This window comes from Anopheles bellator, chromosome 1 (assembly GCF_943735745.2).
Source record: "Anopheles bellator chromosome 1, idAnoBellAS_SP24_06.2, whole genome shotgun sequence".
NCBI classification, from domain to species: Eukaryota; Metazoa; Arthropoda; class Insecta; order Diptera; family Culicidae; genus Anopheles; species Anopheles bellator.
In genome coordinates this window covers 50,240,002-50,260,500 of record NC_071285.1, presented here as the reverse complement: position 1 = coordinate 50,260,500, position 20,499 = coordinate 50,240,002, and the positions used below count along the sequence as shown (strand labels likewise).

The following is a 20,499-nucleotide window of genomic DNA, read 5'->3' as shown; positions in this document are numbered from 1 at the left end:
TGTTTAAGTGGCGCATAAAAACTGTCTAAATCGCCAAACGCATAGCTGAGCCTACGATGGATGGCACCAAAAAGCCTTGCCCATATCGTCGAATGCCCGTTTACAGTAATTAAATTGTAAATTTGGTCCAGAATCGTGCCCAGAATAGAGTCCGCTACACTCTTTGTCGTGCTTATGCAGTGGAATGCAACAGTTTTGCATAAGCCCAACAAAAACCAAAAACCCGAACCCGAATGTTGAGATTATCAAAATCGGCAACATGCAACTCCAAATTTGGGGGGCCCTTCCGTCAGCACCATTTCGTCCTTCCGAGTGGCCGATGGCACAGTCAAATAGAGAAATAATTGCTCATCGCCCACGGACCACAACCGGCCAAAAAATTTACTTCTACCGACCATTTTTCTCCGGATGCGTTTGAGTGGGAACGCACCAGGCCAAAAAAGAAACAGGGAAACCTCATCATCAAATAAATATCGGAATCACATGTGTTCCTTTTCCCAACGGGTGTTCCGCTTTTCTGCAACTAGCCCCCCTTCAACCCCATCACAGCGACAGGCCGTGTGCGAATCTACCGGATTTCTGTCCCTTTTTTGTGGTAATCAGTTTTGGTGTTCCAGCCGCTTTTTCAGTCTCTCAGTCGGCGGCCACTTCCACTTTGAAACATCATCGAAAAAGTCAACTCCCCGAGCGATAAAAATAACGAACACATCACACCGCCACATTCCCGCCCGTGGGCCAGTCCGGGGGTCCGGTCCACGGGCATTAACAAAAATAAATGTCCGTTACATTGTAAAAACACTCGACCGACGTGCAGAAATAACATTCGCACCGAAACTGAGTACAAAGTGTGTTTCCGGCTGACGGAACAAACGTACTCCAGGGCGGGGACTTACACGCGGAGCCGCGTTGCCCATCCTGTCCGCCGGGACCGTGCCCGAGGACACTTGCGGACACACACGCCTCGTCAACTGAATCGGCGCTAATTTATATGCTTGTAAACAACTCCTGATCGCCGCGCTGCGTGATCGGTGAACAAATAGATGATTTAATTTTTACAATCACCCCCCAATCAGGTTGCGCCGAAAAAGTGTGCGCCTGACCACCGAGTGGCCCCGAAAGGAGGGAGGATGTGCAACGACCAGATAAATCCCGTGCGAATGCCCGTTTAACGCCTGTTATTGCAAGCACTGTGCACGATTTTTCGTTCGTCCCGCAGCCCTCCCAGCGCCGAGGGTTCGGTGGGTCTCGTGTTGTTAATCCAAACCCATTCCCAGTGGCTTCGTTTACAGCTCACACGATGCGACCACGCCACGTACAGCACTCTCGCTTCATTTCGCGCGGCGCATCAAGAGCAATTGGCATTTCGAGTTAATGTAAAAATCACAAACCAAACAGAAAGCGAACCGGACGGCCATAAAGTTCGGGAAACGACATTTTGTTTATTAAATTAAACTCGCCGGACCGTCCCCCGGACCGGGCGGATGATTAAAACCACCATCCATCGTGTATCGGCCGTGTCCGTTTCGGTGAATGAAAAATGGTTCATTACAAACTGTGTCGCCGTGGCCGTGTACGCGGCGCGCGCTGCATGGCGCACGAATTCATTTTAACGATAATGAGCCACGTTTTTGCAACGTGTATCGCCGAGACCGTGTATCCGACCAAACAAAAGTACAGTTGGGCATTGGGGAAGATTAAAATAACGTCATCAGCGGTGCACCGGTGCAAAATAGGGCGTTAAAAAATGGCCAAACACGGACCATGGGCGTACGCTGATTGATTCTGTTGGCCGGCCCCAAATCGATTCCCGAATGGCGGACGAAGCGGCACATGGAAATGAACAAAATGGGTTTATTGTTACCTTTTTAACGATTGCACGATCAAATGGCCTATTCATTCCGTGATTGTGTCGCGAGCGCGAGCAGAATGAAGTTGTAAACCGTAATCACACTCATCGGTCATCAGGCAGTGGTAAATACTAATTACTAGGTTTCATTCATTGTCACTACTGTCAAGTTGTCCAATTGTTTTTATTAAATATCTCATATCGTATCCAGATAACGCTATATTGATTTTTACCCTCTTTACCTCCTATGGTCTCTCTCCGACGAGATCCAATGTTAACCGTTCTCTAGCACTTCTTCAACACGTTACAACAGAAAAGTAACCTCACCTGGCCGGGAGCGGTCTCACGGAGCGAGCCTTGCGACCAGTTCTTCTCCGAAGCCCTCCGAATTTTAGCGTAATGGAGATAGAAAATAATTTACTAACATCGTTATTGCTCACTGCAATCTCTCACTCACACACGGCTAGAAAGTTCAGTTCTCTACGTTCCTACCCGACTCTAGTTGCCACACGCTTCACATTCTACAAAACAGTAATATATTCGAAATGATAAAAACCACACACGCACGCACTCTGGCTCTCTGGCATCCTGACCTTGTGTCCCTTGGCCTGGCCAGCCGCTATGTTAAATCACTAAAATACAGCACAGATTCGGTTGGCTCACTCACGGTTTGTTTCTCCCTGTCTATCTCTCTCTTTCTCTAGTTTCTACCACTGCCAATCGAAAAACGCGAATAGAGTGGCCGCTAAAATGTTTGCTAAAATATGTCGCTCCCTTATAGACGGCTACTAAAAACGGCGTTCTTTTACTATCTGCTCCGCATGAAGGTAACGAAGGTTCGACAGACAAATTGGTACACGGTACAGACGGACTCTATCCGAGAGCGCGCTTTCGGAGCCTGCAACAATCCTTCTATACTGAAATTGATATCCAAATGAAAAATAGGTTCTTTTCTCACCACTTTAACTGCTTCCCTTTAACCTTCGCAATTTCTTTTACCAACAATCGCTTCAATTATTCTTTTAGTGTCTACTCCGGATTGTGTGCCGGGCCGTGCGTTGTTTCACTGCAACCCGAATGGAAGCTGTTTGGAATATATTTAGTTTATTGTTTTTTGTTCGAAGCATAGCCAAAATCATCCTCCACGCAAATCGCAACCAAATTCGGAACCGAATCTTTTGCTGTCACACCAAACCATTGCTTGTCGTAATTAAATTTTATCGCTGTCGCCTAAGCACTTTTCAGTGATTCCTTCTGAACAAATCCGTAACATTATCCAAGTACAATGCATTGGCGTTGCGCTTCAACGGCACCAAACAAACGCCAGCAGGAACGCGTCTACAGGATGTGGAACAAAGCCCTACTACTCTATGCCATTCCGCTCGGGAGCTCCTCCGTTGCCTGATGGTCTTTTTGTTTCGCATACACTTGCGGTACAGTACAGTATATTCGTAAAAGTGGTTTATTTTGATTATCCTTCATACACTTTTTTATTGTAGATCATTGTTTTAATTGGCAAACTGTTCGAATCTCGACTTGAAGCGATTTAAAGTGAACTACACTTTGTTTCTTTTGTTTCATTTGACAAAATTAATACACAGCGCTGCTTGTCCGTAATATAAAAACTACCGGCACACGGTGATAGCCGGTAAATGGGCTTGATTCTATATTGCTTCTATTGCTTCGTTTGGTGACGAAGCACTTATTTTTGTTCGCGGTTTTTTTGTTGCTTCGCCACACAAACGCGCCCTCTGTGGTGTTCTGGCCCAAAAGCTCACCCAACTCGGGACCCTCGGTCCCGATCGTCGGAACGTACAGTGTTTAAGCGTAAAAAATCATGTGTTTGGCGTGCGAAGTTCCTTTACACGCTTCACTGAAGCCCACTGATTGTTTGATTGTTTGATTGTGCTTCATATTTTAAGAACTACTTTAAGCCGGTAGATGTAAGACGAACCGATCGATCGGCACACAACCGGCGAATGGTGGAACTCACTCTAGGTTACCGTGCTAAAGATGCAATTATCATGTGAGGCAGAAGTCACCAGATTTTGGGCGAAGCGTCATCAATATTTGCCGTCAGGGGCTTCTCTTCCAGCGGACTTATCACTAAACAAAGCTCAATTCACGCGGGCTCAATCACACCGTGCCGTTCGTTGGTAGCAGCGGGCATCCTCTACTGACTTAACCACGGTGCAGAAGTTAGAGGTAGAGGTTAGATGTGATCTTGTATGGGCTTTAGTTTGCGATGGTACCGGGTCGTGCCGCAGCTCAGCAGCAAACGAAATCTACCAATTCTATCTGACTGAAATCATCACAATGGAACGGTGCCGGTGCCACAAAATCGTGCACTAATCGATCGAACATATTGCGAGGTTATTTACAGTGAAACTTACAACACGAAACTGACAATAAACCAAAAAAATTAACAGTCTTGGGTTAATCGACCGTGTAACAGTGAGAAGCGGGTTTCACGAACCGTGAACCACGCATCGCGTGCACAGGTAAGGAAGGAAACATTACAGAACAATATGTTTCTAGCTAACTTCTCACTCATCCGGGGGGCGAGATCTGTGACCGCTGGCGAGTCCGAAAACAGAAATCATTGATTTGGCCTCCACTGTCCATCACAACGCCTGTCACACCCTACCGGTCCTACCAACACCCTCAAGTTCTGCTCTGCTTGAACCAGTAAAAGAGAAACGTAAAACAGACGATGAAAAATATCATCAACCCTACGGACACGAGCATAATCAGTGCGATTACAGAGCTACGGGGTGCCTGCAGTTCGGAACCTTCTTCAATGATAGCCACACTCGGCACTGACAGGGTGAACGAAGGTTACAATCATGGAAGTAGAGAATATGAGGGCAATCAAAAAGGGGACCAAAGTTACAGAAAACAACACATAGGAAAGGAAGCACATCGGATGAATGTTAAAAAAAAGGTTACAGAAAATCGACAATAAGAAGTAGAAAAGAAAAAAAGAAAAAGATCAATCATATTGAAGTAGTAAGAAAGTAATAAAAATAGTGGAAACTGATACTACTACACAAAACTCGACTTCTGCTTTCGGCAAGGGTTTGCTTCGTCGTGTTGGGTGTGTGCGTGTGTTTGGTTGCTGGCCATTAACGGCGTCCTTCCTTATTACTTATCTATCCTTCTACTACTAGGCCTGTTACTAGCATTGGTGCCACAACAAATTACTTTATTCGCGTAAAAAATAAAATCTGTCGCTAAAAACACTCATGCTCCCTCGAAGGGACTATTGGCAGTCAAATGGACCGTTTCGTCATTCTCAGCCGTGCCTCCGAACCGAAGCTGCTGTTACCTGCGCCAATGTGTCCAAAGGGTCTCGTCGTTCAGTGTAGTATGATAGCGTCAAAAACTCTCAGTAACATACCGAGCCTGGGGCACATTCGGCCCCCGTTCGGCAAAGGGAAGCACATAAATTCCCTACGCAAACCCACCCAACCCCACAGTACATCACACTGGTCGAGCGAGTGTTTTCTAAACAATATCTTCCGTACCTGGTTTTAACCGTGGTGCCAGGCTGTCGGATGTACCCACAAACTTTGACGCTAGGGTAGCCCCATTATGATCCACCTCACCGTCCGGTTCTTCTACCTCCATGCGAGTCACTTCGTCGTGCGGTGCAGAAGTAGGTGATACAGTCGCAGCGGCCGCCGTCGACGCCGACGATCCGGCAATCGCAGCGGAGGCCAAGCGGTTTGGGCTCTCCCTTGGTCCGGCGTCGTCCTCGTCGTCGTCCTCTTCCTCGATCAGTTTGCGTGCCATCTTTACCGCTTCAAACTCATTGTAGTGTAGCTTTCGGCGGCGCTCGAATTCTACTTTCCTCTTTTTTTGCTCCTCGTTCAGTTCCTCCTCTTCTTCCTCAGATTCTTCCTCCGACACGGATTCGGTGCGTGAATTCGCAGCGACACGAAGGCTGAAAGAATGCATTTTATTTTACCGGAAAGACAGCAATGTAACGATACGATTGGAAGTCACGTTAGAACCACGGTAGAGTCGAGGATGTGATTAACTTGGGGACAACATTTAACAATTTAAGCCAATTACAACATTTGGGCTATTTCTCTTATGTAAGCGATTGTCTTGTGTTCTGTGGCAAAAGGAATCCGAAATTTACGACAATAGTAGTGCCCGCCTGATAACGCCTCGGTGTAACGCGTTACGCTTTCACGGTAACACAGGCGTAAACCAAATTATCAGGGATCATCCGCTCTGAGCGGTTCCGCTCTGTTACCTCGCCCAATCACGTGCCGGTGCACTTGAGGAGCCGAGGAGATCGATCGAAACTTGACCTCCAACTTGACCAGCGCAGAGATGCTCGATGAAAGCAGACCCACCCAGCAGCAGGTCACCTTTAGCCAGTGATGGCATCGCGTAGTTGTGTGAAAGACAGTAGAATGACGTGATGCCGCCGCACCGCGCCGATTACTCACCGTTCAACAAGTAGCTCCGCGTCCAGCTCGTCGACGTCAGCTTCCTCGGCGTAATTGTACGGCGTCTTCGGTTCATCTACCTTCATGTGGCCATAGTCCTTGTCCGGCGGATGGTACGTCTGGAGCACGTTCAGTTCGTCAAATTTCGCGCTCTTTCGGTGGCTGCAAATTAATAAGCGATCGGGAATATCGATAAACCGCACACGCAGGATTCTCGTTTTGCCGCCCACTTACGCTGACGTTGCGGCCGACGAGTGTTTGTCGAAGCTGCTGGATGATTTGAGAATGCCCTTGCAGGGCTTTTTGGCATCCGGCGAGTCCGAGCTGAAGGACATTTTGCGTACTCTTGTTTCTCCGCTAATTTTGACGGCTGTGGTTCGGGCGGGGCCCGTAAACGAATCGTGCTGGAACGACGTGCAGTCTCACTGGAACCAAGCAGAATCGTTTTCATCACTCGGGCAACTCCGCAACGTTAAACATTAAGCTTAAATCGCATAGCGATAGCGACCGGAAGCACTTCAAACGCGAATGTTAGCGAATGTGTGCGAATCACAACCCATGATTATCGCCTCAAAGCGCACGTTGAAGGATTGCCTGACCGCCTCACCATACGGCACGCAAGGTCCCGACCAATTCCGATCCGATGGTGGGAAACAATGGTTCTTACCTTGCTGATTCTACAGCGACCTCTAGGCACGGACGAGAGACTTGCGGATGATTTTGTTTGCAGCTCGCCGTGCAGTAGAAAGATTACGTCTTGTTTGTTCACTGTTCCACCCGTACTGTACAAAATTGAACTTTACACGGCAAGTGGAACCGGGTGCCGTGGGTTTTGCGGGTCACTAAATCACGGGCTGAAACTGAGATTTCTTTCAAAAACGTGCTCACGCAGTTCGAGATCACGAATTATGTTCGCACACGCTATCACAAAAGTAATTTCACCGAAATGCGAAAAATCTGACAGCCGTTTCGCTTCGGATGCACTCTGCTCGAATGCTTTGTGCACTTTGCTCGAACGCAGGACATTCGTATTTACAAACTCATAAATGAATGAAATTGAACCAAAATGAAATGAAATTGCGACCAAAGCTAGCAGTTCTTCTCAGCCCACGGCATTGTTGAGCTCTGAATGGTTTTGCTCATGGAAAACCATTTTCTAGCCAGCCGAAACTGCAGAACGTCGAACGGTTCGTTTGCAGCCAACGCCTGGTTCGTCTGCAGCCCAAGGCAACCCTGCGGGGTCGAAGCACGCAGCCAACGGTGCTGTCTAAAAGTCACAACAAATTGTCTGTTTTTCACACTTGTGTTTAGCTTCTGCCTTTCCGAGTGGCCCGATTGCTGGACCTTAATTAGATGTAATTTGATTCCTCACACCAAATCTGCACATGTACCCCGAGTGCGTACGTCACCTGCTCTTCCGATGGGCTGTGCCGGAACCAAATCCATAGTGCATTCTCTTTTATTTGGGATCGGAGCACCGAGAGACGAGGCATCGTGAACCTGCGGTTTCAGTAAAGATCAATGATTAGTAGAGATCGACCGGTAACGAGCGTAGCGTTTTCCTCCGTCGTCAGGCAACGGCACGGCAATGCGGAGCTATCTGTTTCGGATGCTCTGGCGCTACAAAGTGTTCTTTCTTATCGGACTGCTCCTGGTGAGTGCGCAGATCTTTCTGGCCTACAAGCTTCTGCGTTTGCCCGTCTCCGGCAACGAAACGACGGAGGAGCGTGACGTGAGCCGCAAAGTGTACGAAAAGTACGCCAAAAAAGAACCGGCCGCCAATCAGTCCACGGCGGGCGATGATTCTCTCAGTAGGCGGACGGAAACACCAAAACTAGCTAGTCAGGCAGCTCATCACCTAAAGCTGGAGGAGCTTTCGTTCGTTCCACCGTGTGAACTGACCCGTAAGGAAACCGTTTCCGCCATCAACCGTGCAAAGAGTCAATCGTGCAAGGCCAGAATCGTCCAGGTGGCATGTGAAATACAGGAAGGAACGTTCTATCCACGGCGGTTGTCAAACTACTGTCCACGCGGCGATCACTCGCCGAACCGAGCGCTGGGATGTTTCCGCGACGAGAAAGACTTCCGGCTACTGGCAGGGTACTATTCCACCTTCAAGTCGAACAACTCCCCGGAGAAGTGCATTCGGCTGTGTCTACAGTCGGGTTATCCGTTCGCGGGCGTTCAGTATGGGTAAGGGCTGAGTGCAAACAGCTGCATCCTTCGAATGCGTTAATGATATCGGTACCTTTCTAGCTACGAATGCTTCTGCGGTGACGAAGTACCGAAAGCGGTGGCCAAACTACCCGATTCTAGCTGCAACATCAAATGCCCCGGCGATCCGAAGCAGGCCTGCGGTGGATATTTTGCCATCAACGTCTACGAAACCGGCATCCGAAGTGAGTATCGCAAATGTAGCCACACCGGCCAACCGTGGAGAATCAATAGAAGGAGTGTGATAGGGGGTTCTATCGATTGCAGAATTTGCCGCCCAAAGCACAGAAACGATACCGAAGCGTGATGAAGGTTCGGTGCGGATCGCTTTTCTGCTGACACTAAATGGTCGAGCCCTTCGACAAGTGCACCGGCTCCTGAAGGCACTCTACAGCCCGAGGCATTACTATTTCATACATATCGATGCGGTACAGAAATTGGTAACCTCCCTAGCTGTCCTCGGTAAATATTCATTGCTGTTTGTTTCTTACTTCCAGCGCCAGGAATATCTCTACCGTGAACTGTTGAAGTTGGAACAGAGCTTCCCGAACGTACGGATCGCGCGCAAACGGTTTTCCACAATCTGGGGTGGCGCTTCGCTCCTGCAGATGCTGCTCTCGGCGATGGAGTACCTGCTGTACGAATCCGGTTGGCCGTGGGACTTTGTGCTTAATCTGAGCGAAAGCGACTTCCCGTTGAAGAACATTGAGCAACTGTCGGCCTTCTTGTCTGCCAATCGAGGTCAGAACTTTGTGCGCAATCATGGCCGCGAAGTGCAACGTTTCATCCAGAAGCAAGGTCTTGACATGACGTTTGTCGAGTGCGACAATCGAATGTGGCGCATCGGTGATCGCACCCTTCCGGCTGGCATTACGATCGATGGCGGAAGTGATTGGGTGTGTTTGTCGCGAGACTTTGCACACTACGTTACCACGCACGGTCTAGATCCGGCACGAGGAGGCGAAGAGCGAGACGACCTAGTGGGCGGATTGCTGCGTGTGTTCGAGTACACGATCCTGCCAGCGGAATCGTTCTTCCACACTGCGCTGCGCAATTCACGATACTGCCACACGTATACCAACAACAATCTGCACATGACCAACTGGAAGCGTCAGCTGGGGTGTAAGTGCCAGTATCGGCACATTGTCGACTGGTGTGGATGCAGTCCGAACAACTTCAAGGGCGAAGACTGGGACCGGTTGCACGGTAGCCAGCAGAAGAAGTTATTTTTCGCTCGCAAATTCGAGGCGATGGTCAACCAAGCGATCGTCCTACAGCTCGAAGAGTGGATCTTCGGACCGTATTCGGCGGATTACGTCAATCTGCATGCCTACTGGCAAAACGTGTACCATCACGAGGATAGTCCCAGAACCCCGACTGACGGGGCGTTGCTGAACGTAGCGCATTCGTTGCTCCGGCTTAATGGTCGTTCGAGCGTGGGACAATTCTACGAACCGTATCGGATACGAGAGATAACGCACTACCTCGAGCGTGACACATACCGTGGGTTCCTTATCCGCCACGAAGCAATCGGAAATGACGGATCTTCGCTCGAGTTCGAAACGTGGGCAGTTCCGATCGTCACGGCGAAAGTAACCCGCACAACGCCTCTCGCCCGTCGGTTACTACAGCTCGATGTAAGCACAGATTACGACGAGAAGGAACAACTTTCACGTAATTTTCAGCGCGTCATCGGAAGTACCTCCGAACCAGTCGTTATCTTTCGGTTTGCTCAACCACCCGATGCGACGGACCGCGTGAAGGAGCACGCGGTTAATCATTCGTTGGCAATCGAATGGAGCGATCCGTTCGGAAAGGTGCTGAGTGTGAGTCATTTTACTATCGAGGATAACCCTGCCGGAGCGCCGCACACATTCAACCACTTTCTGAAGGGAAGCAAACTGCGCCAACCGCTGCAAGTCGGTGCTTGGAGTGTGAGACTGTTGCAGGGGAAAACATTACTAGGGGTGACCCGTTTTCTGGTTACCGAAGCAACCTACTGGGACAATGAAACGGGCTCCCGGAAGCAGCACACACACCGCAGACAGTTGTTACCAATGGACGGCGGTCACCAACGGCGAACGTCGCTGGCAACGAGCCGTATTCGAACCAAAGATGTGAAGGAACGGCCGCGAGCACCCGGTCACCATCATTCGGGTGATGATGATTCTAGCAACGATGATTGGACCGAACAACAACAAGAGTTGGATAGGCTGGTTCCCCAATTCTTCGCGCTCCGGGAAACCTGTGCCGTCGGCGGCAAAAGCTCGGATTATGGAGGAAAGTTTGAGCATTGTAAAGCCACGGGCTGGAGCAGCCTAGCGGCAGATCCAAAGAGTGATATCTACGTCGAATCCGTGGTCTCAAAGTAGCACCCGGAAGAAGTGGAGTTTAGAATTAGATTAGGCTAGCAATACAATTTGTAGTGCCATTGTTTTGTTGTTATTGTTACCACTCCTTCATGCGCTGTCGTACCCATTTATCGAACCCATTCATCGTGCAGCACGCATTAGCCAAGGATCATATCCCTGCTTATTCTGACGACGAGATTATGTTTTTGTTAAAATAATAAAAAAAATTCGCGCGCGCACTGCCCGGAAGTCGGACGTAAACGGACGTTGCAAAGAAACACAACGCAATCGAAGGCTTCCAGAGGGCTATGTTTTACTTTGAAAGGTGATCTTTATCGGCATACCCGCTGCAATCCCATCTGGATGATTTTGAATCTTCTTTCACAAAGGTACTAAAGTTTACTGGAACTCGCTGTTGATGTTCACGTGTTCAGCAGCTCCAATCTGCCAGCGGAAGCATTCGCAAACATTGCACCATGTGTGTTTTTTACTCGAACGCCCCAGAGAAGTGTTAGTATTTTAAGCTTGAAGGCAGCTCTCGATTGCTTTATAGGAATCAACATATTAAAGTGTTTGCGCGTGCAGCAAAACGATAATAAAATGAATCCAACCGAAATATGTTGGCTCCAACCTCTTTACTTTCGCCGTTTTGTCGTCATCGTCGTTGGTCTAAATTAACAAATCGTCATCCGGGTCTTCTTCATCGAGATCGTCAGCAGCGTCGGGATGGTAGAGAATTTTGCCCCCTTCAGGAGTTGTTTTAAAGCTGAAGAAAAAAAAAACAAAGCACGTTAGCCACTGAAGCCCCATCTTTGGCATTCTGTTGCTTACAATTCGAACGGCAACGTGAGTGCGTTTTTCGCCTGCAACTCTCCCTCCTTCAGATCTATTTTAAACGTTCCGAGCGTTGCCGGGTTAATCGGTGGTTCCGCTTCTGCGGTACTCTGTTGCTGTTTCGCTTGCAGAGGACGCTTTGCTTCCATTACGCAAAACTCATCATCACGACGTCGTTCCGATGGACAGTACATTTCGTAGTATTTGTTAGTCACAGATCCACTGGGCTTTTTAACCACCAGCGATAGGTGCTGGCTATCTTCGAAAGTGACCACGGTGTCGGCCATGTGCTCGAAGTATGGCAGGGCAAAAGAATGCTGAAGCTTGCTCTCCACAACCCACACGAACAGATGCGTTACGTTCGGGTCTTTGCGGCATTTGGCTATAAATTTGAACAATAGATTCAGCTCGAAGCGGCGCTCAAGTTTCGATACCAACATAACCAAAAACGGAGAGGATTCATTCAAACGATTTACGCCACATTGCCCCACCTTTTCACCGTACTGCTCTGAGAGCCATCTGCAAATGGCTTGGTCGGCTTTTCTTTCAGCACCTATTTTGTCTACAAAGCAAACAGATCGTTAGTTCCACGATTGTCTTGCCGATTGGTTGCTGTCCACTCACCGTTAACTACAATCACTTTTTGATGGGGCAATGTTAGATTGCTAAATCTGAGTATGTTGCGGCTCTGTCTGTTACGTTCCGATCGAATCATTTTCGTTCTAAAAGGGGCAAATTATGCAAAATTACTACACCACCTGGTTTATATTTTAACTGTGCGTTCCTAATGGGTTTGTTTGTAAATAAAGACTGTTTTTGTTTAGAGTGGCAGCTTGGAAACTTAGCAACTTGTTTTCATCTTTCGAGATCTGTCAAACCTTCACGCGAACCGCGTGTGCTGTTTGCTGTGCTATCGCTAAAACCGATCGGATTATAATTATAATGGGTTCCAACGATATATTTAGTAAACTAACTTGTGGTGCAAAGTTTAGTAGTAGAAATAATTTTCCTCGAAGGTCACCAGTAAGTGTTGAATTGCGAATAACGACTCCGTGCAAGGCGAATGTTCTGCACTGCCTTCTTGTTTTAGCTCATCAAATCCGAACAACCCATAGCGTGCTTGGAGAAAGTGAAGAAAGAGGAAAATGATCCAATGGAGCACCATGGCAACAACTTTTCTTCCACGGCTCTGCCAGCCGAGATTGAAATTAAAAGTGAGGCGTCATCTGCCGAATCCGGTGACGAGCAGCCTGCTCCGCCGAAGGCCAAGAAACAAAAAGTCCTATCGGCTGAAACGCTGGAACAAATGCGACGCTGCAAAATGAAGTCCCTGAGAAAATCTAACAAAATTTATATCAAAAAAGGGAAAAAGTCTCCCGACGTGCCAGACATGATCGAAACCTTCGGGGAACTGACCAACAAGTACAATGTATCCCACCAGCTTGTGGGCAACATCGTGGCATGCTACAACAACAAGCCAACGCCGGTACAAATGCAGGCCATACCCGTGCTACTGCACGAAACGTCGCTTCATGCATGCGCACCTACCGGATCGGGTAAAACGGCCGCCTTCCTGATTCCGATTTTGCATCACCTGAAAGCACCGATGAAATGTGGATTCCGTGCATTGATCATTTGTCCAACGCGCGAACTGGCATTGCAAACCCAACGGGAAGCGTTACGCCTCGGCGATGGGATGAACTTACGGACACACGTCATCCGCACCGTGGACGATCGACGGAAGTGTGACTACAGCTTGGACGGTGGTCGCAAGTATGATATTCTCGTTACCACTCCCAACCGAATCTGCTATTTACTGTCCCAAAATCCACCACAAATCGATCTGAGCAAGTAAGCCATACATCCCCACTTTCAGTTCTTTGAGCCTGAGCTTATTATTGGTTTCCTTGCAGCATCCAGTGGGTCGTTGTGGACGAGGCCGACAAGCTGTTCGAGGATTCGAAAAACTCATTCCGCGAACAGCTGGACACCGTGCTGAATGCTTGCGTGAATCCTACGAAAGTGATTGCCCTATTCAGTGCAACCCAAACGCGCGAGGCCGACCAGTGGGTCGCTGCCAATGTTCCGAGGCGTATCCGATTTTGCATTGGACTGACCAACAGTGCGGTTGAGTTAGTTGATCAGAAGCTTCTGTTCACCGGCAGCGAAGGAGGCAAGCTGCTCGCCTTTCGCGAACTGGTAGCCCAGGGCCTCAACCCACCGGTCCTGGTTTTCGTTCAGAGTAAGGATCGAGCGCAGCAACTGTTCACCGAGCTAATCTACGACGGATTAAACGTGGATGTCATACACTCGGACCGGTCTCAGCGGGAACGGGACAACGTTGTACGGGCGTTTCGAGAGGGTAAAATCTGGATCCTCATATGTACCGAGCTGATGAGCCGTGGCATCGACTTTAAGGGGGTAAATTTGGTGGTGAACTACGATTTTCCTCCATCGACCATCTCTTACGTGCACAGGATTGGTCGCACAGGACGTGCGGGGCGGACCGGGAAAGCCGTTACATTCTTCACCAAGGAAGACACTGCAAACTTGAAAAGGTGAGCGATATCCGTTATTTCGTGTTTCGTTATTCAAATGATTGCATGTATTTTGCTTTTCCAGTATCGCTCAGTTGGTAAAAACAGCAGGTGGCGAAGTTCCAGACTACATGTTGCAACTCAGAAATGGACCGAAGCGCGACCGGGAAAAGTTGGCTTTCAAAGCACCGAAACGCGCCATTATTCGAACACTGCCATCATTTGAGCTGCAGCAATTGCAGCGAAAGAAAAAGTTCGTCGCGAAAAGTAAAGAGAAAATGCGTCGCTCCGAAGGTGAGAAAGGTATAAGTAGTACCAGCAATTAACTTGATCCGGTTCGTCCGCGGGAGTTTTCGGTTTAACTTAACAAACGTTTCGTGAAATAAATATTCGTTTCTTGTCTGAATTTAGTTGCATCTTCTGATTTTCATCTGACTGCAATGCTGATATTTTTTCTTTATTTTAACTTCAACTTTTAATATTTGTAATAGGGGCGCTCTCGCAGAGCAAAACAAACAAAAAATGGTACTATTACGTCTTCATACGCACAATTTCGGCATTCGCAAGGCGCACGATACGGTTGAAGTCAGTTTTCGTGTACACGCGCCAAAAGTTCGATCTCGACCATGTAAGAGCGGAATAGTTTGGGCTCTGCACACCGTGGAAAATTCTGGCAATCGCTCGGCCGGTGAAATTGTTCTCCGGGTAGCGGCATATCATCGTGCGAATGTCCACCACCAACTGGGCGTCCGTTGTGTCATCGGGCTACGGAAATAGTTCGAAGAAGGGACCAACAAAAGGCAAGCGTTAAAAGTTACAAGACGAAAACACTGTAATGAATGGACAATACCTCAGGAACGATTTCGATATCCTTCTTGCTAATATCCGTGACAAAGTATTCCCGGATGATTGCTTTCAACTTTTCCGATGGACCCGTTGGACAATCGGCAGCTTTGACGGGGTGAATGGTCTTGAAGCACACCTCATTGAGTGCGTCGGAAATGTACTGCAACTGAGCAAGTTGTGTGCGCTCCTGCCGCGTGGCACGATCGTACAATGTATCCAATGCACGATCCAATTCTTCGTCACTTAGATCGCCAGGAGCACGAACACGAAATCCGAGATCGTAAAAGCTCACTGATAGGTGTGATCTTTTCCTTGAACTCTTATCTGAAAAGAACAATAACGAGATGGCTGTGCATCCTCCATAATCCGACTCACCGGACTAACTCACCACCGTTGGTCCACTCGAGGTTTTTTAACTGATACTTCACCACGCCACTATCCCAGCCAATGGCAGCGGCAACGTCGATCACGGGAAATTCAAGCACCGTCGAGGAAACGTGCGAAATTCCGCGCTTCAAGTCCAACGCAAACGCCATCGCCAGCGGGGCACATTCCTTCGCGGCCTGACGCAGTGACCGCACACCGCCATACGACATCACTTTGCACATGGTGTAGGCCGGGCTAAGCGCGTTAATGTAGCGCTGCTCGTGGAGCTCCAAATAGCACAGAAACGTGGCAATATTTTCCTCCGGTATGTCGAGCTGCTGAATCGTCGACTCGATCGAGAAGCATATCTCGTGCCCCGGGCACAGTCTCTTTCGAGTGATCGGCAGTGATGGGTTTTCCGGTTCATCGAACGCCACATCCCAATTCATACCGTTAGCGGCTTCAATATCATGCCTTAACTCGTCCGCCAGTTCTCTGCAATCGATATAAAGCAATTGAAAAGGATGATAGCGCTCTTCACCGGACAGTCCACAAACATCCGGGACGCGTACCGATTGCTGAAATTTTTCACACAGGCACACGGGACAAAGATTTTCTGCAGCAACTTTCTCACCACGTGCCGATCGATGGAGTTTGCGTAGATGAATCGTCGGAGCTCGTTCCGATCTTTACCGTGACTGTCCAAGAACAGATGACAGTGCGCCAACAACCCATCACGTCCCGCTCGGCCCACTTCCTGCACGTAGCTTTCGAAGTTTTTCGGCATGTTGTAGTGCACGATCGCGCGGATGTCCGCCTTGTTGATGCCCATGCCGAACGCGATCGTCGCAACGACAATGCGCAAGTCACCTCTCATGAAGGCATTCTGAATCGTACGACGTCGCGATGCCGGCATTCCCGCGTGGTACGGTTCAGCCACATAATTTAACCGTGGTCGTTTGTTGCTCGCTTTTTCCGCTCGCGCTCTTGCTGCATCTTGGAAGCAAGTGCGAATGAAGCTAGCGATACGTTCACAGTCGTCACGTCGTGTACAATATACGATGATCGATTCAAGCGAACTAAACCGTTCAGAGTGCAATAACTCAACCAGAGCCGTATCACGATTTTCGTCCCGCGAAATCGTTAGCAGTAAATTGTTTGGCAGTGGAATATCGCTGATGATGCCGCTAACTCCGTCCGGGATGGAGAGATGCGACACGATGCTTTGACTGATAAATAAAATCCGAACAAATCAGCAACGTACAACTTAAAGTAATATAGCACTCGTTTCCAGAACTAACCGTGTTTGTACAGTGGCAGTTGCGGTCAGTCCGAGAATCGTCTTCACTCCCAGCTTTTCCTTCAGGACCTGTCAATAAAAAACGAACAATTGGATCTCGCATCATTTAACTAGTTCCCTCAAATGATCTACCCGATCGAAGTGCGTTTTTCGTACCTTACAGATCATCAAATAACTTGGACGGAAGTTGTGACTCCACTGCGAAACGCAATGTGCCTCATCGATGCACGCGAAAGCGATCGGTGGCAACTGACGAAGCAACGATCCGAAACCGGTTGCCTTTTCACCTGCCACCACAGCTTCCGGGGAGACCAACAGCACATCTACTTCACCCGCCACAATCGCAGCCATCACTCCATCGCGCACTCTGCACGAATAAATGGCAGTTAGCTTGTAACTTTTAAGAACTTGAAGTGCTTCGTGGTGAAACACTTACTTTGGTGTTTGATTTTTGTGCAAACATTGAGCATTCAGAAAGTCGGGCACTCCGTGTACCTGATCTTCCATCAGTGACACGAGCGGTGATATCACAAGCGTGATGCAGTTCCGTCGCTGTCGGTACAGATACGCCGGCAGCTGATAGCAGAGGGACTTACCTGCACCCGTGCTAAGCGTGACCAGCGTTGACATTCCGCACAGCACACGCATTACCGCTCGTTCCTGACCATGCCGGAACGTTTGGTGACCGAACTGATGCAACGCCTCGAACACTTCCGGAGGTGTAGCTGGAAGCGCACCGTTCGGCTCCTGGCTGTAAAGTGGGTCAATCTTACCTTTGGCACCAGCCACGGTCGCATCCAAAATGCCAGTTTTTTTAAGGAAGTCTTCCGGAATCACATGGCCAATGTATGCCGCCTGTTTGCTGGGCTTTTCGCTTGTTGGTGGATTCATTGGCACCTTCTCTTCTCGTTCAAGACTATTCGTGCGATCTTCATTTTTCCTTTCCGTTTCTTGATCACACTCTTCCGCCCTTTCTGGTTGTTTCCAGGTCGGATTGGCCACCGGGGGCAGTTTTTCCAAGCGGTTCGAGTGAACTAAGGCGGTCTTTGCATTTGCCATCGCTTCCGCCTCTTCAAGTGTCGGAAAGGCGGACTCTTCTTCAACGTCCACCCCGAGCGGTAACAGTTTATCTTCCCGTACATTCCGACACTCTCGCGCCATATGTCCCGTACCACCACACTGAAAACACGTCAGTACGCCGCCATCACACCCACCCATATCCATGTTCGGCCCCGATAGGGCCGCCACCTTCTTTGCCTTCCACAGTGACTTTTTGTAGCGGCTGTAGTTGATCGTTTTCTTTCCCTTCACAAATACCTTCTTGCGCAGATCGACCCGGACAAAATTTTCGTTCAATTTTCCGGCGGCCATCTTTTTGCGTAGAGCTGCCTCCTTGCTACTGACTGCAGGGCCCGATCTGGAAGTACTTCTCTCCGCTTGGACAGACACACCCTGGATGAAACTGTCCGCCAGTCGGGAATCGTTCACTAGCTCACGGATGTCCACTCGAGGGACACTTTTAATACGATCCAGTCCATATTCCGGAACGTATTCTTCTGGTTCGTCGGTTTCTGGCGTTGGTGGCGGCTTCGATTTTCTCGCTGTTATTACCTTTTTCTTAGTTGATCGCCCTTTGGCCTTTGCGCCCGCGTTCGATGATCCTGGACTAAGCCTGGGCGATATTGGCGAACTTTTCTTCGCTCCTCCGGATCGTCGCGTTCTGGGAGCTTTGGGTACCGTTGCCGATCGCGTTGTGCTACGTGATCGACGCGCGGGTTTTTCGGCTTGTACGTGATCTTCGGCCAGTATCTCTGAAGCGTGATCGTCCCACTGTGCCGATTGGTCATTGGCTGTGTTCGACCGCTCATAATCAGGATCTTTATCGTCATCGTCGCTAGAGAAATCACCAGAACCAATCGTATCCAGTGCCGGTTCTTTGTAGCTCGCAACTCGACGTGTTGTTCGAACCGATCGCGCCCGGGTTGGTTGCGGGTTTCCAATGGCCTTCCTACCGTTTACTTTCTTTGATTTCGGAAGTGCTTTGCTTTTTCGCTTCTTCGGCTCTTGCGTTTCATCTACCAAAGGATCTTTGTTTTCCACATCTAATTGAGCCGTTGGTAATCTACCATCCCTGGATGGCACGATCGCTTTGCTATCATCTTTCGGTTCCGCCAACTGAGGACTGTGATTAATAGCGGTAAAGATTTTTCTCTTCTTCGCCACGTGCAGCATTCCTGGAGATGTTTTCTTACATTCCTCGTCCGAGTTCTCCACCACATCGTCCGAATCGGATTGAATGACACCACGATCATAAACGGTAGCCTGAACAGTTACCTTACCCTCTGGAACGTTCGTTTGGCTGGACATGCTTAGCGACGACATGCCAAAGCTTCCTGACGAAGCAATGGCAGCAAGATTAACATTCCTGAGTCCGTAGTTGGCGGTAGACGGTTGCGAGCTTTGGCCAGCGGCGGACGGAACGGTAGTTGCCTTACTCCTCATTCCTTCCGGAGATAGCCGATCTAACCACCGTTGGTCGAGTTGATTGATCGGCTCTTGCGTGACAGGACCCGATGGCAGTGCCGGTAGCGTCTCACCCACTTTCGTGCCACTGTCTAATTCTTTCGACTTAGCATTTAGCAGCGTCTCCAAATCAGGAAGCAGCATTTTGGAATCGTTCCCACCCGAACCATCCGCTGCCGAGATGCCACTAAACGAATTGCGTGACATCAGCTTACGAGGATTACGTTTCGGAAGCATCATTGACGGGGAAGCCATCAGTTTGGAAACGTTGATGGCCACTGGTTTCGAATTCGAAGGCTCTGGCGTTCCTTCACTGACCGCACTAAGGGCCGGTTTCTGGCGACTTCGTTCATTGCGCCACGCGTTTTGATTCTGCTCGATTTCCTTCTCTGCCTCAAAGCCGGGGATTTGGCGGTTGGGCACTGCCTGCGGTCCGATCGGTTCGGTCAGCAAACTGTTCAACGACGACGTCCGTCCAGATAATGCACTATCGTTTCGAATTGTTCCACTCGCAATCGATGATTGCGTACCGTCAGTGACCTCTTGGGAGAAACTTGATTCTTGTGACATTAAAGATCCATCAAAATCATCATCCTCGTCCAAAGCATCCAGCAACGTGTTCTCGAGGAGCGACGTCTTCAGGCGGTAGTATGTCTTGTACGAATTTCGTATCTCGACGGGTGACTCGCGAATGTCCAACTACAATAAACCCAGCATCCGGCCACGCCGAGGCCCCACGGATAAGAACCGTTTCTTCCTTAAAACGTTTCGTCTTCGAGGATCTTACCTTCGACGGTATGCGTCCGTGCTTGTTCTTAAACTCCTTCTCCCACTGTTTCAGGCGGTATTTACTCTTTTGATAATTTTTACGAAATACCGGATCGTCCATTGTGCTGGTGCAGGAGTCTTCACTTTCGATCGATCGATCACATCTCAACAGCTCGTAACTTTTGCCAAAATGTGCCGCAAATTTTCACGTCAGGCCAAGAGTTTGGCGGGAACGAACCAAAACAAAACACTTTCAATCATTCGATCATCGCGAGCGAGAGAGAAGATGCACAAAGCTGTGTATAGAGAAAATTTCATGTTTACAGCACAACGGAGCGTAAGAAAATTAAATAATTTTTAAATAAATGAGTCCAACTTATCCTGTTTCAAAATAATCAACCGATTAGCTTATTTTCTTCCTTTGGTTCACACAAACTCACAGCAAGCCGTT

The 20,499-nt window shown here is 48.9% G+C and overlaps 5 protein-coding genes across 5 annotated transcripts; 2 read left to right on the top strand and 3 right to left on the bottom strand.

The window, feature by feature from the left end:
- Positions 1-2,041: 2,041 nt before the first annotated feature.
- Positions 2,042-7,210, bottom strand: LOC131206482 (protein phosphatase inhibitor 2). Its single transcript, XM_058199045.1, has 5 exons — positions 6,977-7,210; positions 6,544-6,734; positions 6,310-6,471; positions 5,374-5,792; positions 2,042-4,665 (listed from the first exon to the last, which is right to left on the bottom strand). The coding sequence occupies exons 2-5, from the start codon at positions 6,642-6,644 to the stop codon at positions 4,511-4,513; spliced, it is 837 nt and encodes a 278-aa protein (XP_058055028.1). The 5' UTR covers positions 6,645-6,734; positions 6,977-7,210; the 3' UTR covers positions 2,042-4,510.
- Positions 7,211-7,845: 635 nt separating this feature from the next.
- On the top strand, positions 7,846-11,450 carry LOC131206371 (xylosyltransferase oxt). Its single transcript, XM_058198902.1, has 4 exons — positions 7,846-8,502; positions 8,566-8,708; positions 8,791-8,951; positions 9,021-11,450. Exons 1-4 carry the CDS (start codon positions 7,898-7,900, stop codon positions 10,893-10,895), a joined length of 2,784 nt encoding a protein of 927 aa, XP_058054885.1. The 5' UTR covers positions 7,846-7,897; the 3' UTR covers positions 10,896-11,450.
- On the bottom strand, positions 11,032-12,489 carry LOC131206372 (elongator complex protein 5). Its single transcript, XM_058198903.1, has 3 exons — positions 12,333-12,489; positions 11,706-12,270; positions 11,032-11,640 (listed from the first exon to the last, which is right to left on the bottom strand). The coding sequence occupies exons 1-3, from the start codon at positions 12,421-12,423 to the stop codon at positions 11,544-11,546; spliced, it is 753 nt and encodes a 250-aa protein (XP_058054886.1). The 5' UTR covers positions 12,424-12,489; the 3' UTR covers positions 11,032-11,543.
- Positions 12,490-12,646: 157 nt separating this feature from the next.
- Positions 12,647-14,589, top strand: LOC131215099 (DEAD box protein 52 homolog). Its single transcript, XM_058209477.1, has 4 exons — positions 12,647-12,731; positions 12,799-13,559; positions 13,622-14,266; positions 14,331-14,589. The coding sequence occupies exons 1-4, from the start codon at positions 12,651-12,653 to the stop codon at positions 14,569-14,571; spliced, it is 1,728 nt and encodes a 575-aa protein (XP_058065460.1). The 5' UTR covers positions 12,647-12,650; the 3' UTR covers positions 14,572-14,589.
- Positions 14,590-14,741: 152 nt separating this feature from the next.
- Positions 14,742-20,169, bottom strand: LOC131214918 (uncharacterized). Its single transcript, XM_058209261.1, has 8 exons — positions 20,068-20,169; positions 17,194-19,979; positions 16,914-17,124; positions 16,759-16,826; positions 16,030-16,686; positions 15,483-15,952; positions 15,096-15,415; positions 14,742-15,010 (listed from the first exon to the last, which is right to left on the bottom strand). Exons 1-8 carry the CDS (start codon positions 20,167-20,169, stop codon positions 14,777-14,779), a joined length of 4,848 nt encoding a protein of 1,615 aa, XP_058065244.1. The 3' UTR covers positions 14,742-14,776.
- Positions 20,170-20,499: the final 330 nt, after the last annotated feature.

Excerpts from the sequence above, each read along its gene's own strand:
- LOC131206482 (XM_058199045.1), bottom strand. The coding sequence starts at position 6,644 with ATGTCCTTCAGCTCGGACTCGCCGGATGCCAAAAAGCCCTGCAAGGGC. Across the intron at positions 5,793-6,309 it reads GCGGAGCTACTTGTTGAACG|CCTTCGTGTCGCTGCGAATT; the intron begins GTGAGTAATCGG and ends GCATTCTTTCAG. Across the intron at positions 4,666-5,373 it reads GGCACCACGGTTAAAACCAG|TGCCGAGTGTGGCTATCATT; the intron begins GTACGGAAGATA and ends TCACCCTGTCAG.
- LOC131206371 (XM_058198902.1), top strand. The coding sequence starts at position 7,898 with ATGCGGAGCTATCTGTTTCGGATGCTCTGGCGCTACAAAGTGTTCTTT. Across the intron at positions 8,503-8,565 it reads TTCGCGGGCGTTCAGTATGG|CTACGAATGCTTCTGCGGTG; the intron begins GTAAGGGCTGAG and ends GTACCTTTCTAG. Across the intron at positions 8,952-9,020 it reads ATTTCATACATATCGATGCG|CGCCAGGAATATCTCTACCG; the intron begins GTACAGAAATTG and ends TCTTACTTCCAG.
- LOC131206372 (XM_058198903.1), bottom strand. The coding sequence starts at position 12,423 with ATGATTCGATCGGAACGTAACAGACAGAGCCGCAACATACTCAGATTT. Across the intron at positions 12,271-12,332 it reads AAAAGTGATTGTAGTTAACG|ACAAAATAGGTGCTGAAAGA; the intron begins GTGAGTGGACAG and ends TTTGCTTTGTAG. Across the intron at positions 11,641-11,705 it reads CTCACGTTGCCGTTCGAATT|CTTTAAAACAACTCCTGAAG; the intron begins GTAAGCAACAGA and ends TTTTTTCTTCAG.
- LOC131215099 (XM_058209477.1), top strand. The coding sequence starts at position 12,651 with ATGGGTTCCAACGATATATTTAGTAAACTAACTTGTGGTGCAAAGTTT. Across the intron at positions 12,732-12,798 it reads ATTTTCCTCGAAGGTCACCA|CTCATCAAATCCGAACAACC; the intron begins GTAAGTGTTGAA and ends TTCTTGTTTTAG. Across the intron at positions 13,560-13,621 it reads CCACAAATCGATCTGAGCAA|CATCCAGTGGGTCGTTGTGG; the intron begins GTAAGCCATACA and ends GTTTCCTTGCAG.
- LOC131214918 (XM_058209261.1), bottom strand. The coding sequence starts at position 20,169 with ATGGACGATCCGGTATTTCGTAAAAATTATCAAAAGAGTAAATACCGC. Across the intron at positions 19,980-20,067 it reads ACGGACGCATACCGTCGAAG|TTGGACATTCGCGAGTCACC; the intron begins GTAAGATCCTCG and ends GGTTTATTGTAG. Across the intron at positions 15,011-15,095 it reads ATATCGAAATCGTTCCTGAG|CCCGATGACACAACGGACGC; the intron begins GTATTGTCCATT and ends CTATTTCCGTAG.